The sequence below is a fragment of the Gekko japonicus genome, unplaced genomic scaffold (genome assembly GCF_001447785.1).
Source record: "Gekko japonicus isolate JY-2015 unplaced genomic scaffold, Gekko_japonicus_V1.1 scaffold1098, whole genome shotgun sequence".
Lineage (NCBI taxonomy): Eukaryota > Metazoa > Chordata > Lepidosauria > Squamata > Gekkonidae > Gekko > Gekko japonicus.
Genome location: NW_015160244.1, coordinates 500,614 through 519,915, shown reverse-complemented (window position 1 = coordinate 519,915; position 19,302 = coordinate 500,614). Strand labels below are relative to the sequence as shown.

Genomic DNA, 19,302 nt, shown 5'->3' with positions numbered 1-19,302 from the left:
GCGCGGGGGATAAATCCAATCTCCTCTCCTCCTCCAGTTTGGTGTCGTAGTTAAGTGCACAGACTCTAATCTGGGAGAACCGGGTTTGATTCCCCCACTCCTCCACTTGCACCTGGCTGAGTGACCTTGGGCAAGCCGTAGCTCTGATAAGAGCTGTTCTTGGGAAAAGAGCAGTTTCTGTCAAGAGCTCTCTCAGCCCCAACTGCCTCACAGGGTGTCTGTTGTGGGGAGGCGGAGGGAAAGGAGTTTGTAAGCTACTCTGAGACACCTTTGGGTAGGGAAGGGCGGGGTATAAATCCAGTCTCTTCTTCTTCTTCTTCCCCTCCCCACAACAGGCACCCTGTCAGGTCGGTGGGACTGAGAGAGCTCTTTTGAGGACTGCCCTTGAGAGAACAGCTCTGAGAGAACTTGTGACTGACCCGAGGTCACACCAGCAGCTGCATGTGGAGGCGTGGGGAAATCAGACCCAGTTCTCCCAGAGTAGAGTCCGCACTCTTAACTGCTACACCAAACTGGCTCTCGAGCCCACAACAGACACCCTGTGAGGTGGGTGGGGCTGAGAGAGCTCTGACACAAACTGCTCTTTTTCAAGGACAGCTGTGCCAGAGCTTGTGACTGACCCAAGGTCACATCAGCAGGTGCAAGTGGAGGTGTGGGGACTCAAACCCGGTTCTCCCAGATTAGAGTCTGCGCACTTAACCAATACACCAAACTGTATCTTAGCACCGTTTGTATTTATGGCGGGGCTGTTCATAATAACAACATCGGTCCGAAATTTAAGGACCTTTTATGGGCTGTTTTGGATTGAAAACCATGAACTGAAAAGCTGTTTTGGATTGGAAACGAAATAGGATCTAAATCTTTTTAATAAACAAAAGGGTTTAGTCCTCTTCCCCATGACTGGTGACAGTGGCGACCCGGTAGGGTTTTCAGGGCAAAACTGGTGGTTGGCCATTTCCTACCTCTGTGTCACGACCCTGGTATTCGAAGAAGAAGAAAAGGAGGAGGAGGAGATTGGATTTATACCCCACCTTTCACTTGGAGTTTGAGAGTGGCTTACAATCTCCTTTCCCTTCCCCTCCCCACAACAGACACCCTGTGAGCAATGTTCCCTCTAAGCTGCGGAGGCTTGTGAGCAAAACTCTACTTTGTGAGCTGCTGGCATTAAAGTTGTGAGCGAGCGATTTGGCTACTGCATAAAGTAGTTTGCTTTGGAGCCATCCTTCCTGAGCTACGACAAAAAAAGTGTGAGTTGGAGGCTAAAAAAGAGTGAGCTAGCTCCCAGTAACTCAGCTTAGAGGGAACACAGCCTGTGAGGTAGGTGGGGCTGAGAGAGCTCTCTTGAGAACTGCCCTTGAGAGAACAGCTCTGAAAGAACTTGTGACTGACCCAAGGTCACCCAGCTGGCTTCAAGTGGAGGAGTGGGGAATCAAACTCGGCTCTCCCAGATTAGAGTCCGCGGACTTAACCACGACACCAAACTGGTTCCCATCCAAATACGAGCCAGGGGCGACTGCTCAGCTTCCGAGATCTGATGAGACCGCGCTAACCTAGGCCATCCACACCACGGCCCTCCCATGACTAGGCAGAACAGATTGCGCAAACTAAAGAAATAAACGAAAGAAGGGAAAGGAGATTGGAAGCCGCTCGGAGACTCCGTCGGGCAGATTGTGTAATCTGCCTGATCTGTACTGGCCACCTTTTCTCCTAGCTCCAGAACAGCCACGAGTTCTGCTTTTTTTTCCCCTACCGAAATGACATTATCACCTTTTAACACAGTAGGTCTCACATCTCATAAACTTCACCAGATCTGATTAAATCAATTTATACAACTCTTACACATCTATTTCTGGTTTGCAACTGTATTGATTTTTGTGGTACATCAGAACTCCAAGGAAGATGGCATGCTCTTTTAGAACAGTAGTGGCATACATTTTATATACAGAAGCCAGTTCTCAATTTTTTCTGACCAAGAAATAGAATCAAATTTGATTTTTAGTGACTTAACCCACTGCAAGTACGAATAGTTTAGCCACTTCAACAGTGAGCCAACTCTTCATCTGCACCCATCATATGAATGTCTGTCTAAGGTGAACAGAAAAGTACTGTGTTGTGGGGAAGAATAATCATGTCTCAGGCACTGGGTAGCCCAGCTACAACTAAAATAAAAGGTATCAATAGTCCCGTTTCTGCAGCCAGATCTAGGATTTTGATGAAAACGGAAATAAATCTGTGTTTTAAGAAACGTGTGTGTGTGTGTGTGGGGGGCGATATTCTTTCTTTCCTTCTCAGTGTCTGAATGCTGTAAATGGCTTGGTGTAAAAGGACAAGATGGGGTTTGGAAAAGCTGGCTTACAGAAATATTCAAATGACAAGAGGCAGGTAGAAGATAAATGAAATTTCATTCCACCCCTACTTCCTTGCCATACCATCAAATATAAAGGTGTTACTATTGTAGTGGGCGGAGCACGTAGTAGGGTCAGACTAGGTTCTTCACTTGACAAGTGAGTATGTGGAAGCCTTCACTTCTCCTCTGCCTGTCATTAAAGGTCCACCAGGTAAGTAACTGACATGCACAAAAAATTGATTCTATTTCTTGATCAGAAAAAATTGACCTACACAGCACATAAAAGACAAACTACTTCATTCAACTTATTACCTCCACCATATGGTCCCCCCATGTTCCTGCTTCTACCAAAATTTCCACTCTTCATAGGACCATAGTTTGAGGGCTGTTGGTTGTAGTTTCCAAAATCATTGTAATCTCCTCCTCCATAATTGCCTCCTCCATAGTTGTCATAACCACCTCCGTAGCCCCCACCCTGGTTGCCATATCCAGGTCCTCCACCACCATATCCTCCTCTTCCTCCTCCATAACCAGGACTACCACCCTCTGCTTTTTCTAACAGGGACCTTCAAGAAGGAGTAACCGCGCCAGTCGGCGGGGAGCCAAAGCCAAAGAGTCTGACAAAACTTCGGCGCCTAACCCGGACCTTGTGGCCGAAGCGTCGGTGGGACAGAAGCCACCCTGTCAGAACAGCATCCAACGAAACGGGCGCCGGCCTGCTTTGGCCAGCCGGAACCGCTTTGTCATTCCGAGGGGCAAAAGCAGCCCTTCCCAAAGAGCCGCAGGCCGAGTCCTCCTCGGTGGCGGCGATCGCCCCCCCTGCAGCCTTCCCAGGTGGCGTCGTCCCCTACCGGTACGCGATCAGCAGGTTCTCGTGTGTCTTGACCAGGCTCTGCAGGCGCTTCTTGTAGCCCCGCGCGGCCCTGGCCAGCTGCTCCTCCCGAGACTTGTGGGACGCCCGGATGTCCTTCAACATGCTGTCCACGAAACGCTTCAGGTGAGCCGCTTCCGGTGGCGCCTTCCCGGCCACCGTCTTCTCCACTGACTTACCGTCAACGTAGGCCTTGAAAGACACAATGGTCCCTCTAAGCTGTTGAGTCTCGTGATCAAAAATTCCACTTTGTGAGCTACCGGCATTAAAGTTGTGAGCGAGCGATCTGGCTACTGCATCAATTAGTTTGCTCTGGAGCCCCATCCCTTCCTGAGCTGAGACAAAAATCTGCGAGCCGGAGGCTAAAAAACCGTGAGCCAGCTCACACCAACTCAGCTTAGAGGGAACACTGCACAGGAGCGGTCCCCGTCAGCCCCAGCGGTGGAGGCACACTCCGGGCGCTGAGAGACATGCGAGATTTGAACGCTGGCCCAGAAAGGAGCCCCGTCTTGTTTTTCTGGGTGACTGGGAAAGTCTCATGAATGTCGTCTGATGGTTGAGTCGGGTGGGTGACACAGAGGGTGCGTTCAGACGGGGGCTTTACATCGGTATAGGTGCCGGTTGCAATCGGTGTACTCACCGGCGTTCAGACGGGGAACATCTGCCTCCTGTCCCTAACCGGTGTAAAGCCTTTTACACCGTTGCACTCTGCCACTAGGTCCCCAAGTGGTGGTACCCTGAGTGCAACGGTTGTAAACGCTGTACCTGGCCGTCTGATCGCTCTCCAACATTGCACAGCTACTTCCGTTCGGAAGCCTCAGGCTTCCGATTTTCGCCCGCCGTTTTTTTTTTAAGGACGGCGATATGTGCTTGGGCGAAGCTTCGCCCTGCCGTTTGTTTAAAAAAGAAAAGAAAAGGGCCTTACTGTAGTGTTTCGGAGGCGTCCAGGACCTCAGGGAGGCTACTGTGCTCTTTAAACTTTAAAGGTAAGGACTCCATGTTGGATCAGGCCAATGGCCCATCCAGTCCAGCACTCTGTCACACAGTGGCCAAAAATACCAGGTGCCCTTAGGAGGTCCAGCAGTGGGGCCAGGGCACTAGAAGCCCTCCCACTGTCCCCACCCCCCAGGCACCAAGAAGACAGAGCATCACCTGCCCCAGACCGAGAGTTCCTTTAAGAACATAAGGGAAGCCCATGTTGGATCAGGCCAATGACCCATCCAGTCCAGCACTCTGTCACACAGTGGCCAAGAATGCCAGGTGCCACCAGGAGGTCCAGCAGTGCGGCCAGGGCACTAGAAGCCCTCCCACTGTCCCCACCCCCCAGGCACCAAGAAGACAGAGCAAGACAAGAGTGACAAGAGTGTTGGACTGGAGGGGCCACTGGCTTGATCCAACATTGGCGTCTCTGATGTTCTTATGTTCTTAACTCTGAGTCTGGGGCAAGTGATGCTCTGTCTTCTTGGTACTTGGGGGGGGGGGCGACGGTGGGAGGGCTCCTAGTCTCCTGGCCCCACTGCTGGACCTCCTGAGGGCACCAGGTGTTTTTGGCCACTGGGTGACACAGAGGGTGCGTTCAGACGGGGGCTTTACATCGGTATAGGTGCCGGTTGCAATCGGTGCACTCACCGGCGTTCAGACGGGGAACATCTGCCTCCTGTCTTCTTGGTGCTTGGGGGGGGGGAACAGTGGGAGGGCTCCTATGGTTTCTAGTGTCCTGGCCCCACTGGTGGACCTCCTGATGGCACCTGGTATTTCTGGCCACTGTGTGACACAGGATGTTGGACTGGATGGGCCTTTGGCCTGATCCAACATGGGATTCTCTGATGTTCTTAAGAGAAGGGACTTCAGTGGGGTCTAATGCCAGAGAGGCCCACCTTCCAAAGGCGGCCAGTTTCCCCAGGTGAGTTGACCTCTGTCGCCTGGGGGTCAGTTGTAATCAATGTTCCCTCTAAGCTGTGGAGTCCTGTGAGCAAAAATTCTACTTTGTGAGCTACAGGCATTAAAGTTGTGAGCGAGCGATTTGGCTGCTGCATACATTCGTTTGCTCTGGAGCCCCGTCCTTCCTGAGCTCAGACAAAAACCTGTGAGCTGGAGGCTAAAAAAACTGTGAGCTAACTCACACTCACTCAGCTTAGAGGGAACACTGGTTGTCATCCCGGGAAAACTAGCGAAGGAGCAGTGTCGAAACTCTATTTCAGTGAGTATGTATGTGCCGGCAACTGGGGATATAGTTCATATGTTGTAATAGAGTAAATATGGCATGGAAATATAATTCTCAATTCACAGCGAAAGAGTGCCAGCTATCTGAGGAAGCGAAACGTGAATGCGGCAGTGAAGCCAGCCGTGTAGAGCTATACTCACATAAGACGTGGAACTATTGTACTCCTGGAGTTTTTTATACAAAGGAATTGTGGGCTTTCATTGTAGTCCTACTTTGTATCAAGTACTTTTTGATCCTAGCTCTTTAAATATATATATATATATAAGGGTTCTTTAACAAAGATTTCAAATTGTTTGAATTGTTTCATACAATATAATTCTTCTGCTTTTGTTCGTAATTCATTCACTCTCCTCCCGTGAGCTCTCATTTTTGATATACAACCACCTGGAGGCCAGCAGACAGAAGACACCCCCGCCGCCGCCCCCGCTCGGGTCCCGGAAGGGAACTGCTCACCGCCAGGTCCGCGATGTACTGCACCAGCCGCGATCGGTACTCTTCGTTCAGCTCCTTCAGCTGCGTCTGGAGCCGGGAATTCTCGGCCTCCACTTCCTGGAGCTGGCTTTGGGAGCTGAGGAGAACCTGTGGGCCGAGAAGGCAAATCAAAAAGTGAGCCGGGGAAGGGGGGGGGTTGTTATCGTGGTTATCCAGAGGGGCAGCCGCTCTAGCCAATTGGAGCAACAGTAAACAGGAGCTGGCCCGTAGCTATGGTGGAGGGGCTATGGGGGGCTCTGTCCCCTTCCTTACAGGGCCTTGCATCCTCTTCCCCACTCCCCTTTTTGCTGTTGTTCAGTTGCACAGTCGAGTCCGACTCTTCGCGACCCCATGGACCAGCTCCCGCCAGGCCCTCCTGTCTTCCGCCGTCCTCTGAAGTCTGCTCAATTTCATGTTCGTTGCATCGATGACACTGTCTAACCATCTCATCCTTTGCCGTCCCCGTCTTCTTTGACCTTCAGTCTTTCCCAGCATCAGGGCCTTCTTCTCCAGTGAGTGCTCCCTTCTCATTGGGCGGCCAAAGTATTTCAGCTTCAGTCTCTGGCCTTCCAGGGAACAGTCAGGGTTGGTTTCTTTTGGGAATGACTGATTTGATCTTCTTGCGGTCCAAGGGACTCTCAAGAGTCCTACTGTCCCGAACCTACTGCCCATTACTTCATTGGGTGCTCCCGAGTTCTAGTATTTTGGGGAAAGAAGAAAAATTTTCCCTTCGTCAACTCTCCCCCCCCCATGCATAATTTTATAAAGCTCTTTCATGCCCCCCCCCCTTTGTTGTCTCTTTTCTAAACTGTTGGCTGTTTTATTCTCAGTCCCTGTCGCTCCCTTCTCATTGGGTGGCCAAAGTATTTGAGCTTCAGTTTCATTATCTGGCCTTCCAGGGAACAGTCAGGGTTGATTTCTTTGAGGATTGACTGATTTGTTCTTCTTGCATGTGTGTTCATGTTCGGTTGGTTTCTGTGGCCCTAAAAGGCAGTTTTGTTACGTGTGTTTTAATTTCTCGTCTGCTTCGGTGGCCTTCGTGAGGAGCGAAAGGCAGGATATACATTTTGTTGAATAAATACATGGAATCTATTCCCTGCGTTGATCGTCATCATTCCGGCCGTAGACGCTTCCTTACCGCCGACTGCTCCGCCAGCCTGTGCTGCGTGTTCCGGATTGCTCTCTTGGCCTCTTGCAGATCTCTGCCCATGGCCACCCTGCGCACAGAAGGAACACCGTCACCCGCAATTATGCCCATTCACGCTGGTTCCTAGAATCATAGAATGTTTGAGTCGGAAGGGACCTTGCAGGTCATCTAGTCCAACCCCCTGCACTCTGCAGGAGCAGAGCCGAAAGAAGAGAGCCGTACAACATACCCGAAAGATGGTCGTCCAGCCTCCGCTTGAAAACGTGCAGCGGAGGAGCCTCCACCCCCTCCCGAGGCAGACTGTTCCACTGCTCGACCACTCTGACAATCAGGAAGTTTCTCCTGATATTTAGCCAGTAACGACTCCCTTGTAATTTCCACCCATTAGATCTAGTCTTGCAATCCGGGGCAAGAGAGAACAGATCTGCTCCATCTTCTACATGACAGCCCTTCAGATACTTGAAGACTGCAATCCTGTGAGCCGGAGGCTAAAAAGCTGTGAGCCAGCTCACACTAACTCAGCTTAGAGGGAACACTGGCGCTGGCTCACACTAACTCAGCTTAGCGGGAACACTGCTCACCGCACAGATCCTGAACTTTCTAGAATATGCAGGCTTCTGGGAATCTCACTTTCTCCACCTCTGTTTTAAAATCCTCTTTAAGTTTCTGTCCCTCATGGTTGCAGAGGGAAGCTGAGAGAGTCCTCAGCTGGCCTGTTGAAATCCTATTCGGGTCTGGTGCTCTTTCTCAGGAAAGTTTTCTTAGGGACGCACTGTTAGAAACCAAATGTCAGTGTTGAAACACAAGCACACGACAATCAGCCGGGCTTCATAAAGAGAGACCCAGCATTACAGGTTTATGCTAGTTACCGTTATTCCCTCTTCCCAGTAAAATCTGGGAATTACAGTTCTATGGGGTCATGAAGGGAACAACAGATTGCCTACAGAATTCTCTGTACCAGTGGTGGCGAACCTATGGGACGGGGGCCAGAGGCGGCACTCAGAGCCCTCTCTGCGGGCACGCGTGCCATCGCCCCAGCCAGGCCCAGACCACCATTAAAGTGTGGAATTCTCTTCCAAATAATGTTAAGTACATGAAAGCATTTGGGATTGCTTCCCTTAGTTTGTTTGGATCATCTTAAGTTAATGTGTGAGTGGTTTTTTTCTAAAGTAAAACCTCAGTATTCCGGTTAAATTGGCATGTTGGCACTTTGCGATCAATAAGTGGGGTTTGGGTCGCAGTTTGGGCACTCGGTCTCTAAAAGGTTCGCCATCACTGCTCTATACCCATTCCAAACTACATTTCCCAGGATTCTCTGGGACCTGGGCTGTACCGTTTAAAGTGATATAACACACACACACACACACACACACACACACACACACACACATAAACGTGTAGCCCCTCGGTCACTAGTCGGGGCCTACTGGTCTCCCTCACATTCTCTCCTCCAGTTTATGTTGCTGGGAACTGTAGATGTCCTTCATCTTTTCCATCTCTGTGGCGACGTGATCTTGATTCCCAAAGAGCTGTGGAGGAGGGGGGGAAAACGGAAGGATTTTGTCGCATCCTGCAAATACCAGAACTGACCCCCTAAGAAACTGCCAGAAAATTATAGGGAAGCAAAAGGCTTCTTCCAAACTCGGCCAGCCCCCGAGTGTATTGAGGCATTCAGATTTTAACTCCACAGTTGGCTGTGCCAAACCGCAGCCCGGGTCTCGGAGCTGAAAAGAGCAAACGTCCAGGAGCACCTTAAAGACTAACAAAATACGTGGCAGGGGAGGAGCTTTCGTGAATCACGGCTCACTTCTTCAGATACGGCGAGAATGGGAGTATCAGAACAAATTCACTGTGCGACCCGCTCAGGCTATAGACTCGCCATGCCAGGAAGAAGAGGGAAATGCCAAAAACCCATGGGAGCAGCGCATGCACAGGCCTGTTGGTTTAGAGCGCTCTGGGGGGGGGGGTTTCTCAGCGCATGCACAGTCCTGTTGGTTGAGAGAGCTCTGGGGGGGGGGGATTTCCTCCCAACCCCAGGCCAGTATTCTAGGGCAGCATTTTGATCCCCAACTGGCACCATGCCAGGGCCCCCCACGCTCACCGTTTTCTCCAATTTCCGACGTTCGTGTTCTGAAGCAATCACATCTTCTGGCTAATGGCAATAAAACACAAAAGGTGGTGTGTGAGCACCTTAAGTTGCCTTCTCTTGAGTCAGACCCATTGGTCTGTCGAGGTCCATATGATCGTAGCTTATCAGGGGTCTTTCACGTCAACTCCTACCTGATACTTTTTAATTGGAAATGCCAAGGATGGAGTAGGTAACCAAAAAGAGTGACAAATATATATATATATATATATATGTCTGTGTGTATATATATATATGTGTGTGTAAAAAAAGTTACGTAGAAATATTTTATGGAAACATTTGGACAGAGGTTTGGTGGTGTCTATACATAATTGGCAATGCATATTAATAGGAATCTGTTTACCTTGGTACTGTTTGTCTTGTTTATTTATAACTATATTTTTATTAAATTTTCAAAATATTAAATCACAAAACTTCATACAAAAGAACAAATACTAAATCCAAACATTAATAAAATACAAAAATCAACATACTGTACAGGTAAGGCACTGTAAATCTCATTTGTTTTACTAATATATTCAAAAAAAATCTAAGCCCTTTTTTTTGTGAAATTTTCTTTAAACCTTGTATTTTTTGCAGATAGATAGATAGATGGAAGATAGATAGATAGATAGATGGAAGATAGATAGATAGATAGATGGAAGATAGATAGATAGATAGATGGAAGATAGATAGATAGATAGATGGAAGATAGATAGATAGATAGATGGAAGATAGATAGATAGATAGATAGATAGATAGATAGATAGATAGATAGATAGATAGATAGATAGATAGGAATATAATAAATGGAAATATAAATGTCAATTGCAAAAAAAATCCAAAACATTAATCAAATTATAAATATTTAAAACTGTGCATCAGAATGCATCAGGATTTTTTTAAAAAACATGTATAGGTACTCTCCCTTCGTGTGAAAAACCTTTATGGTAAAATTGCACTTCTACACATGGGGACGTCACTCTCACAATCATCTTTCCTATGACAGGTACAATGATGAATAACACAGAATACAACATCAACCAAATCAAATGCGTTTCGGCCGTGAGGCCTTCCTCAGCGGTTTAAATTTGGACACTACACACCAGACAATTTTTTAATACACAAGGGTCCCCCCCCCCTTTTAACCTTTTTGGCTACCTAGCCTGCTCTGGGTGAAAAATTTCCTTGACTTTTTTATTGTCTTCGATACCCAGGATTGAACCTGCAACCTTTTGCATACCAAGCAGGTTTCCTACCCACTGAGCCATGGCTCTGGTTTTGCTTGCTTGGGAGAACTAGACTTTTGACAAGGCGCAAAAAAGAGGGTATACCGACGTTAACAGGCTTAAATTAGTTTCACGTTCCTTTGCCTTTGGAAACTCTTGTTCAGGAAGAGGAAGAAGAGGAGGAGGAGGAAGAAGAGGAAGTGGAAGAAGAAGAAGAGGAGGAAGAAGAGGAGGTGGAGAAAAGAAGAGGAGGAAGAGGAGGAAAAGGAAGAAGAGGAGGAGGAAGAAGAAGAAGAGGAGGGGGAGGAAGAGGAGGAGGATCTGTGGTCCTCTGAAACAGAAGCATGGAGCTACAGCTACCATTTTATGGGCTCAATCCTCAGCGCTGCCGAGAGGGAGCACGCAGGTGAGTAAACAGGTAGAGGGCAACTCCTGCTTCTGGTCAAAATACTGAATCTCCACTCCGCCTTCTCGCCGAACTGCGGTCCCCCAAAAAAGATGCTCTGAGGGAAGCCGTAGCAATGACACAAACATCCTGTCTATCAGCAGGCAACACAGATCGGCCCAGAGACTCATACCTTCACTTTGCGGGCGGAGAGGCGGTGGACCAGGGCACGCACCCGTTCCAGTTCGGCAGAAGGCTCGTCGTCTTGGCCTCGGGCTTGGGGGCTGTCGTTCTGCCAGTGGGGGCGAGAGGTCCTAGCGTTGGCCAAGTTGAGTAGCTCTAGGCTCAGCTCTTCGTTCTTGGTGACCTACGAAACACCGCAGTGTGTTTAACACATTTAGCAATGAGTCTTTATGAGAAATATTTTGAGGTTTCAGCACGTCGGTGAATGTACTGAATATGATTATTTACCATATTAGTGAACACACACGGGATATTACTTGCTAATAGCCGGGAATATAATTAGCACTTTAATGAGGTGTCTCTTTGTTCTTTGGGCCTCAACTGTGAAGCCTGGCAAACCTGCCCTGAGAACAAACTTGACTCCAAAATGCCAGCTTTGCTCAAAGCCAGTGCTCCCTCTAAGCCGTGGAGTCTTGTGAGCAAAAATTCTACTTTGTGTGCTCCTGGCATGAAAGTGGTGAGCGAGCGATTGGGCTGCTGCATAAATTAGTTTGCCCTGGAGCCCCCATCCTCCCTGAGCGAAGGCTGAAACGCGTGAGCCGGAGGCTAAAAAATGGTGAACTAGTTCCCTGGAAGGCCAGATAATGAAACTGAAGCTCAAATACTTTGGCCACCAAATGAGAAGGGAGCCCTCACTGGAGAAGAAGACCCTGATGCTGGGAAAGATTGAAAGCCAAAGAAGACGGGGACGGCCGAGGATGAGATGGTTAGACAGTGTCATCGAGGCAACGAACATGAAGTTAAGCAAACTCTGCGACAAACATGAAGTTAAGCGAACTCCGGAGCACGACAGAAGACAGGAGGGCCTGGCGTGATGTGGCCCATGGGGTCGCGAAGAGTCGGACCCAGGGCTTTTTTTGTAGAAAAAGCCCAGCAGGAACTCATTAGCATAATAGGCCACACCCAACAGCAGGAACTCATTAGCATAATAGGCCACACCCTGACATTACATCTCATTAGCATATTAGGCCACACCCCTGTGTTACCAGAAGTGTGCTCATCCAGCCACACCCACCTTTCCCTTCTTATTCTCTTTACCTTGTTTGTTGTCAAAACCCAGGGCTTTTTTTGGGAGCAGGAACTCCTTTGCATGTTAGGCCACACCCCCTAATGTAGCCAATCCTAATGAGTTCCTGCTGTTGGGTGTGGCCTATTATGCTAATGAGTTCCTGCTGGGTGTGGCTAACCGGAACTCCGTTCCTCTGCGTTCCTGCCCAAAAATAGCCCTGGTCGGACCTGACTGTGCGACTGAACAACAAAGCTCACTGTAACTCAGCTTAGAAGGAACACTGCTTGAGCATCCACGCAAATACAGCCTATGCTGTATTTTGCAACATGCAAATCTGGCCATTGACCCTGAGGTCAAAAAACAGCTGAGATTTTCCTCTCCCCGAAGGAGCTCTGAGTAGCCCCCCCCCTTCATACTTCCTGTTCGTGCTCCCTGCTCAGCGCCAGATAGTTGCTCTTCAGAACCAGGTATTCGTCCGCCAGCTCCTTGCGATTCGCCTCCAAGGCCCGCAGCCGTTCCCGCAAGGCGTCTCGCTCCCCGCCGGTCTTCTCTTCGTGGAGCTCGACTTCAAGAACACGATTCTCCAAGGCCAGGATCTGGAAATGCAAAAATCCAGTTTTGGGGGTGGCGGGGAGAAGTTCTTCTATCGGAATCCTACCTTGGTTGGTTTTGCAAGGGTTAAAAAGGTAAAGGTTCCCTTGCTCGAAAGCCAGTCGAATCCGACTCTAGGTTTGCGGTGCTCATCTCTGTCTCAAAGCTGAAGAGCCAGCGCTGTCTGAAGACATTTCCGTGGTCATGTGGCCGGCATGACTAAACACCAAGGCGCACGGAATGCTGTTACCTTCCCACTGAAGTGGTACCTATTTATCTACTTGCAATGTCTTGCTTTCGAACTGCTAGGTTGGCAGGAGCTGGAACTAGAGACGGGAGCTCACTCTGTCATGCGGCACACTCGGGTCTCGAACTGCTGAACTACCGACCTTCCACAGCCTGCAGTTCAGCGTCTTCAACACTTGAGCCACCGTTACATGCCAATAAAGGTGACTGGACTGGACTGGACCTTGGGTTGGGGACAATGCTCCCTCTAAGCCGTGGAGCCTTATGAGCAAAAATTCTACTCTGTGAGCTACTGGCATTAAAGTTGTGAGCGAGTGATTTGGCTACTGCATAGATTAGTTTGCTCTGGAGCCATCCTTCCTGAGCTAAGACAAAAATCTGTGAGCCGGAGGCTAAAAAACTGTGAGCCAGCTCACACTAACTCAGCTTAGAGGGAACCCTGGTTGGGGTGAGGAGGGGGATACTATTCTAATCTGGTGATCTTGATGCATTTAGGATCCCTGTGTGTCTAATGGCCAAGGGCTGTCCCTATCCAGTGTGGATAGGTAAACTCGCACAACGGGGACCAGCCCCCGTGATGATTTGGGGCTCTACAAACCGAGGGGAGGACCACGAAGTTTGCCAGTAAAAACATGGTTTATAACCCTCTCCCAAAGGTAACGGCTTCATCTGCACATGTGCAGATATTCGGACGGACCACCACCTGAGAATATGATCCCATCCTTTCCTTGTCCCTTGGTGGGTTTTGAGAACACAAGTCAATCTGTCGCGTGCCGCGAATGCCTTTTCGACTGGTCTTGTTGTATACCTCTTTTCTGGCTGTTTGCCGTCCCTCTTCCTAGACCCGATCCCAATTCCTCTCCTGTCTGCAGGAAACACAGTTTGCAGTGCCATCTAACCTGATCTTTCTGTAAAGGGGGCAGTAACAGATTATATATCTAATAGCGAAGGCGCCCCCTGCGTGCGGATATCTAAATCCACACATCGGGGGCACCCGGGGGCAGGGAGATTTTCCTGCACACTTGGGGCAGTCCCCAGGTGTGCACAAAAATCTTAAAAGTTGCAAGAAAATATAGGGGGGATATTTAAATCCCCCCAAAAAAGTAAAAGAGCGTTTCCCGCCCTTAGTCTAAACCCATTCTTGCGCGTCCTCTCCTCTGCTGCCCACAGGATGAGGCATGCTCCCCTAGCCCTCCCAGTAGAGTTCCCAGCTCTGGGTTGGGAAGTACCTGGAGATTTGGGGGGGTGGAGCCTGAAGAGGGTGGGGTTTGGGGAGGGGAGGGGCGGGGCCTCAGGTGAGGTGCAGTGCCACAGAGTCCGCCTTCCAGAGCAGCCATTTTCTCCAGGTGACCTGGTCTCTGTCGCCTGTAATAGCAGGAGATCCCCAGCCACGTGGAGGCTGGGAAACCTTTGTCCCAGAATTCCTTGGGGAGGGAATATGGCCGCTTAAATGGAGCCACGTGGACCCGCCCAGTGTCTACAGGTGAGGAGTTGGAAGGTCAAAAGCACAGCATCGCATACCGCATTTGTGGAGCTTGCCCAAGGAGACCTACCGTGCTCCTGAGTTCGAAACATTCTTCCTCGTATTGCTCTCTCATTTTGTTGCTCTCGATCTGGAAGTCAACCAGGTCCTTGGAAATCTACGAGGAAGAGGGAACTCCGTTCTACTTTTGGACATAGAATACCAGCCTGCCAGCTCTTGAAATCCCAAAATGTCCAATGTTAAAAGACCGGCTTGCGCCAATCTGACCTGGATAGCCCAGGCAAGCCAGATTGCATCAGATCTCGGAAGCTAAGCAGGGCTGACCCCCGCAAGTACTTGGATGGGAGACCTCCAAGGAATACCAGGGCTGGGAGGTGGGGGCAGGCTATCAAGCCACTTCTCTGAATGTTTTCAATGCCCCAATAGGACTTAGGGTTGCCAATCCCCCTTTTACATATTAGAGTAAAAGTTATGTTTTTTGTTGGATTATTAAGCATGTTACACTCCATTGCAGCTTGCAGCACTTTATTCCATTGAAGATAAGAATACAGACGACAAACCTGAAGAAGGATTCGTAAACGGACTTATACTAGAAATCTGTCGTTTGTCCGAGAATATACTGTAGTGTTTCATATGTACTGCCAAGCCTAAGATCGCATTCTATAATGTTATAGTTGTAACTTTGCTGACAACTGATTTCTAAAAAGCATTATATATAAATATCTGCTTATATTGTATATGTATACACGGTGATTTATTGTTTTGCTAGTTACTATACACCGTGGTCTTGTTTGTTGTAACAATCCCCAGTTGGGGGCAGGGGATCCCCTGGTTTTGAGACACTCGGAAAGCAGGGGGGGATGTCCACTGGGCACTCCATTATACCCTATGGAGACTGGTCCCCATAGGGTATAATGGAGAATTGATCCATGGGTAGCTGGGGCTCGGGGAGTGCTATTTTTTCAGGTAAGGGCACCAAATGAGAGCCACTTTGGTGTCGTGGTTAAGTGCACGGACTCTAATCTGGGAGAAGCGGGTTTGATTCCCCCACTCCTCCTCCACTTGCACCTGCTGGATGACCTTGGGCGAGCCGTAGTTCTGATAAGAGCTGTCCTTGAAAAAGAGCAGTTTCTGTCAGAGCCCTCTCAGCCCCGCCTACCTCCCAGGGTGTCCCGGGACCTCACAGAGCCCCTTTTCACTGTAAAAGTTTAAAGGGAAGTCTTCGTTTCAGGGCACGCTTTTTGGGACAGGGTGTTCTGCGCCTGCGCGAAGATCTCAACTCTGTGGATGGCTGCCTATGAGCATGTGCAAAATACAATTTTTTTAAAAAAAACCGCTGATGTGTGCTGCTTCACGTTGGTAGTGTGAACGGGCATATCACGATGTGCTGTGCAGTCAGGAGGTGAGTGTGATCGCGTTTCTTCCAGATCAAACTGCTCCGGTTCTAACCAGAGCAGTTTATGCCAGCTTAAATGGCCCGTCTGAACGCACCCCATGACTTCCAGGCACGGACACACACACAAATGCAACCCCCCCCCCCCCCAAAAAAAAGACCAGCTTGAACCTGTTTTATCCCTCCTCTTTCGCCCCCCAAATATGTCCTTGTGTGAGATATTGGTTTAAAGAGAACACCTGGCCTACTCTGCAGGGCTGTTGTAGGGATTACCGAAACACTGTAAGTGAGCGTTTTGGAACCAATTGCTCAGCTCTTTAGGGCAGCTGAATGTTATGAGATGTTCCCACGGGGCTGTGAAACTCCAGCTGCTTTATAGGACCTCTTGTGCTTCGTGTGTTCTCTAGTACTTCCGTCACACTCGATACAGTCTGTTGATTTCTAACGGTGTATTTATATGCACATCTTTAGCTGTGAAAGACACTCTGATTGCCCAGTGGAAAGAAGTTTATCTCCTACAAATATGTAAAATTAATATTGTTTTTATCTTTAAGCATTTTGCACCCCACTGCTCTCAACCAGAGAGCTTGTTTCTCGTGTGAACGTCAACTGTAAAACTGGCAAAACCCCTTCAAATGTCAAATTCGAGTTGAAAACAATAAAATATCAAGCCATAGAGCAGGCATCATATAGCAGGAAAAATATAAATAATATAGTAGAGAGTAACGCATAAAACCCACAATTTAAGCCATAGGAACCATGAATAAAACTGACATAAAAGCGTAAGCAGACAAAAAGGGGTTTTTCTCAACATTTTGTAGAACCCAGCGATGGTTTTGTGATAGACGGCCACCATTTAGTGACTGGTTCTACCTCTGTGGTAGCCATTTTCAGCTGGCACTGGCAGCAGACAAGCCCCGGGGGGGAGAGCATTCCAAACTGGGGGCCACCATCACAAAGGCCCTGTCAGTTGCCGTCATCCTTCTTCCCTCTGGAAAAGGAGGAAGACGCAGCAGGACCTCAGCTGAGTGTCTGAACAGGGAGGGCAGGCAGGAGTATATGGCAGAAGACCATATTCTCATCTCTCACACATGCCGCTTGCGCCCCGTTACCTTCAGTTTCTCTTCTTCGCTGCGGACTAGCCTCGACGACAGTGCAGTCTTCGACCCGGCCAGCTGCCCCGTCTTCTCCTGCAGCTCTCCGACCCTGGCGTACAGCCTTTCGTTACGGTCTTGCAGCTGAACCTGGTAGTGGAGAACAACGACCACACTCGGCATGGGGGAGGCTTGTGTTGGCAGTAGTATGTGTGAAAAGGATCTAGGGGTCTTAGTGGACCATACACCCAACATGAGTCAGCAATGTGATGCTGCGGCTAAAAAGGCAAATGCGATTTTGAGCTGTATCAACAGAAGTACAGTGTCCAGATCACGTGAAGGGATAGTATTGTTGTACTCTGCTCTGGTGAGACCTCGAGTACTGTGTTCAGTTTTGGGCACCACAATTTAAGAAGGATATCGACAAGCCGGAACGTGTCCAGAGGAGGGCAACGAAGATGGCGAGGGGGTCTGGAGACCAGGTCCTATGAGGACAGGTTGAAGGAGCTGGGTCTGTTTAGCCTGGAAAGGAGATGACTGAGAGGTGATACGAGAACCACCTTCAAGGACTTGAAGGGCTGTCCTAAGCTGAGTTAGTGTGAGCCAGCTCACAGTTTTTTAGCCTCCAGCTCACACATTTTTGACTTTGCTCGGGAAGGATGGGGCTCCAGAGCAAAGCAATTTATGCAGCAGCCAAATGGCTCACTCACAACTTTAATGCCAGTAGCTCGCAAAGTAGGATTTTTGCTCACAAGACTCCACAGCTTAGAGGGAGCATTGGTTGAGACACATGAACTGTGTTCCCTTTTCCCTCACTGGATATATAGCCTTGCAGCCCCAAAAGCTATCATGGGCCCCAGACTTTTGACCTCTTAACTCCCCCCTCCCCCCCCCTCGAGCAGGCCCAAGACTGGCAACATTTCCACAGGATTGTTCTGAACTTAGAATGAGGAAACCGGCATCCAAGGCCTCGTCGGTGAATTCACCAAGGCTCCCTCTAAGCTGTGGAGTCTCGTGAGCAAAAATCCTACTTTGTGAGCGACTGGCATTAGAGTTGTGAGCGAGCGACTTGACTACTGCCTAAATTAGTTTGCTCTGGAGCCGTCCTTCCTGAGCTAAGGCAAAAATGTGTGAGCCGGAGCCTAAAAGACTGTGAGCTGGCTCACACTCACTCAGCTTAGAGGGAACACTGGAATTCACCCAGGCAGTTTCGGGCCTTCTTGGGTTAAAAACGGTGGCGCGGTCGCCTCTGCAACCTTTCGCAAGAATGACTTCTGAGACCCTGGCGGAGCATGACTAATAATTACCTAGACTGATGTGTATTAACCCTTCAGGAACAGGCCTTCTACACTGTCCGCCACATGTGCAAGTGGAGGAGTGGGGAATCGAACCCGGTTCTCCCAGATTACAGTCCGCACACTTAACCCACGACACCAAACTGGCTACAGCAAACAGGGGATACTTACATTCTCATTGGTGAGGCGCTGCACCTGTTCTCGGAAGGCACTGACGGCGTTGGTGCCGGAGGCATTTCTGGAGTCCATGAGTTCTAACGGGGCAAGCGGGTGGAAGATTCCGGAGGGTTTGTGTGAGGCACGCTCAGCTGCGGCGGAAAAGCTACAGGGAATCCAGAGGGTTGTATCTGTCAGAGGCCGCTTTTCCGGGGCCCTGCATGCACAGTCTGGGTTGCTATCAACTCAGGTTGCTAACAGGCGTGGCTTCCGCCTTGTGGATCAGGTAGAACTAGGCGTCGGTGCCTTCCACTGGCAATGCTGGGAACAAAAGGAAACTCCACCTCCGTTTCCTTTTTGAGGAGCGACAGTATTTCATGGAAGTTAAGGCTGCGCTGCGAGAGCCCTTGTTGGTGTGTTTAAGGGCCTCTTGTACATATATACATATAGACCTTTATTGGCATGACACAGGGACAATAAGGAAGGCCATGGAACAAATAAATGAATAGAACAAATTAATAGATCATAACAAGTTACATCAATTTACACCAACAGGGGATCATTTTTAAACTTCTCAAGAATAGTGAACTCAGTTAAGAAATATAACAATCCAAATGAGCACAAGGACTTATGTGCCCTTAGCTTCCAAACATAAGCTAAGAATTCAGCAACAGACAGGGTAATTGCCGAGAACTTACCAGACAGTAGGATTTTAAGATCATTGTCAGTCGAATTCCTTGTGGAAGGTAAGTGGGGACTGATCAAATAGCTGCGCATGGATGGTAGAGTATTGGGGACAGCGTCGAAGGATATGAGCAACTGAATCAGGTTCACTATAGAGACAATTGCAGGTTCTAGCCCTATAGGGGATACCCCTATATCTGCCTGAAACAACAGCCGAAGGAAAGAGATTAAATCTCACTAGCATAAAAGCCTGCCGATAAAGTGGGATTGTTAGATTAGAGATGTACAAAGCCATAGAGGCTGGGGGGG

General features: G+C 49.0%; 2 protein-coding genes across 2 annotated transcripts in view; one reads left to right on the top strand and one right to left on the bottom strand.

Annotated features, from left to right (window-relative positions):
• The window catches only part of FAM173A (family with sequence similarity 173 member A), a 27,392-nt gene extending 24,231 nt beyond the window's left edge, over positions 1-3,161 (top strand). Inside the window, exon 6 of the mRNA XM_015413661.1 lies at positions 2,910-3,161. The gene's annotated coding sequence lies outside the window, so the exon portion shown is untranslated. The remainder of the gene's footprint in view (positions 1-2,909) is intronic.
• CCDC78 (coiled-coil domain containing 78) overlaps positions 1-19,302 on the bottom strand; it is a 39,436-nt gene that overhangs the window by 11,225 nt on the left and 8,909 nt on the right. The window contains exons 2-11 of the mRNA XM_015413570.1: positions 18,325-18,475; positions 16,877-17,008; positions 14,442-14,528; positions 12,468-12,647; positions 10,993-11,166; positions 9,162-9,212; positions 8,501-8,589; positions 7,052-7,130; positions 5,896-6,021; positions 3,199-3,410 (exon numbers count right to left, since the gene is read on the bottom strand). Of these exons, the coding sequence (XP_015269056.1) occupies positions 3,199-3,410; positions 5,896-6,021; positions 7,052-7,130; positions 8,501-8,589; positions 9,162-9,212; positions 10,993-11,166; positions 12,468-12,647; positions 14,442-14,528; positions 16,877-17,008; positions 18,325-18,475 (1,281 nt within the window). The remainder of the gene's footprint in view (positions 1-3,198; positions 3,411-5,895; positions 6,022-7,051; positions 7,131-8,500; positions 8,590-9,161; positions 9,213-10,992; positions 11,167-12,467; positions 12,648-14,441; positions 14,529-16,876; positions 17,009-18,324; positions 18,476-19,302) is intronic.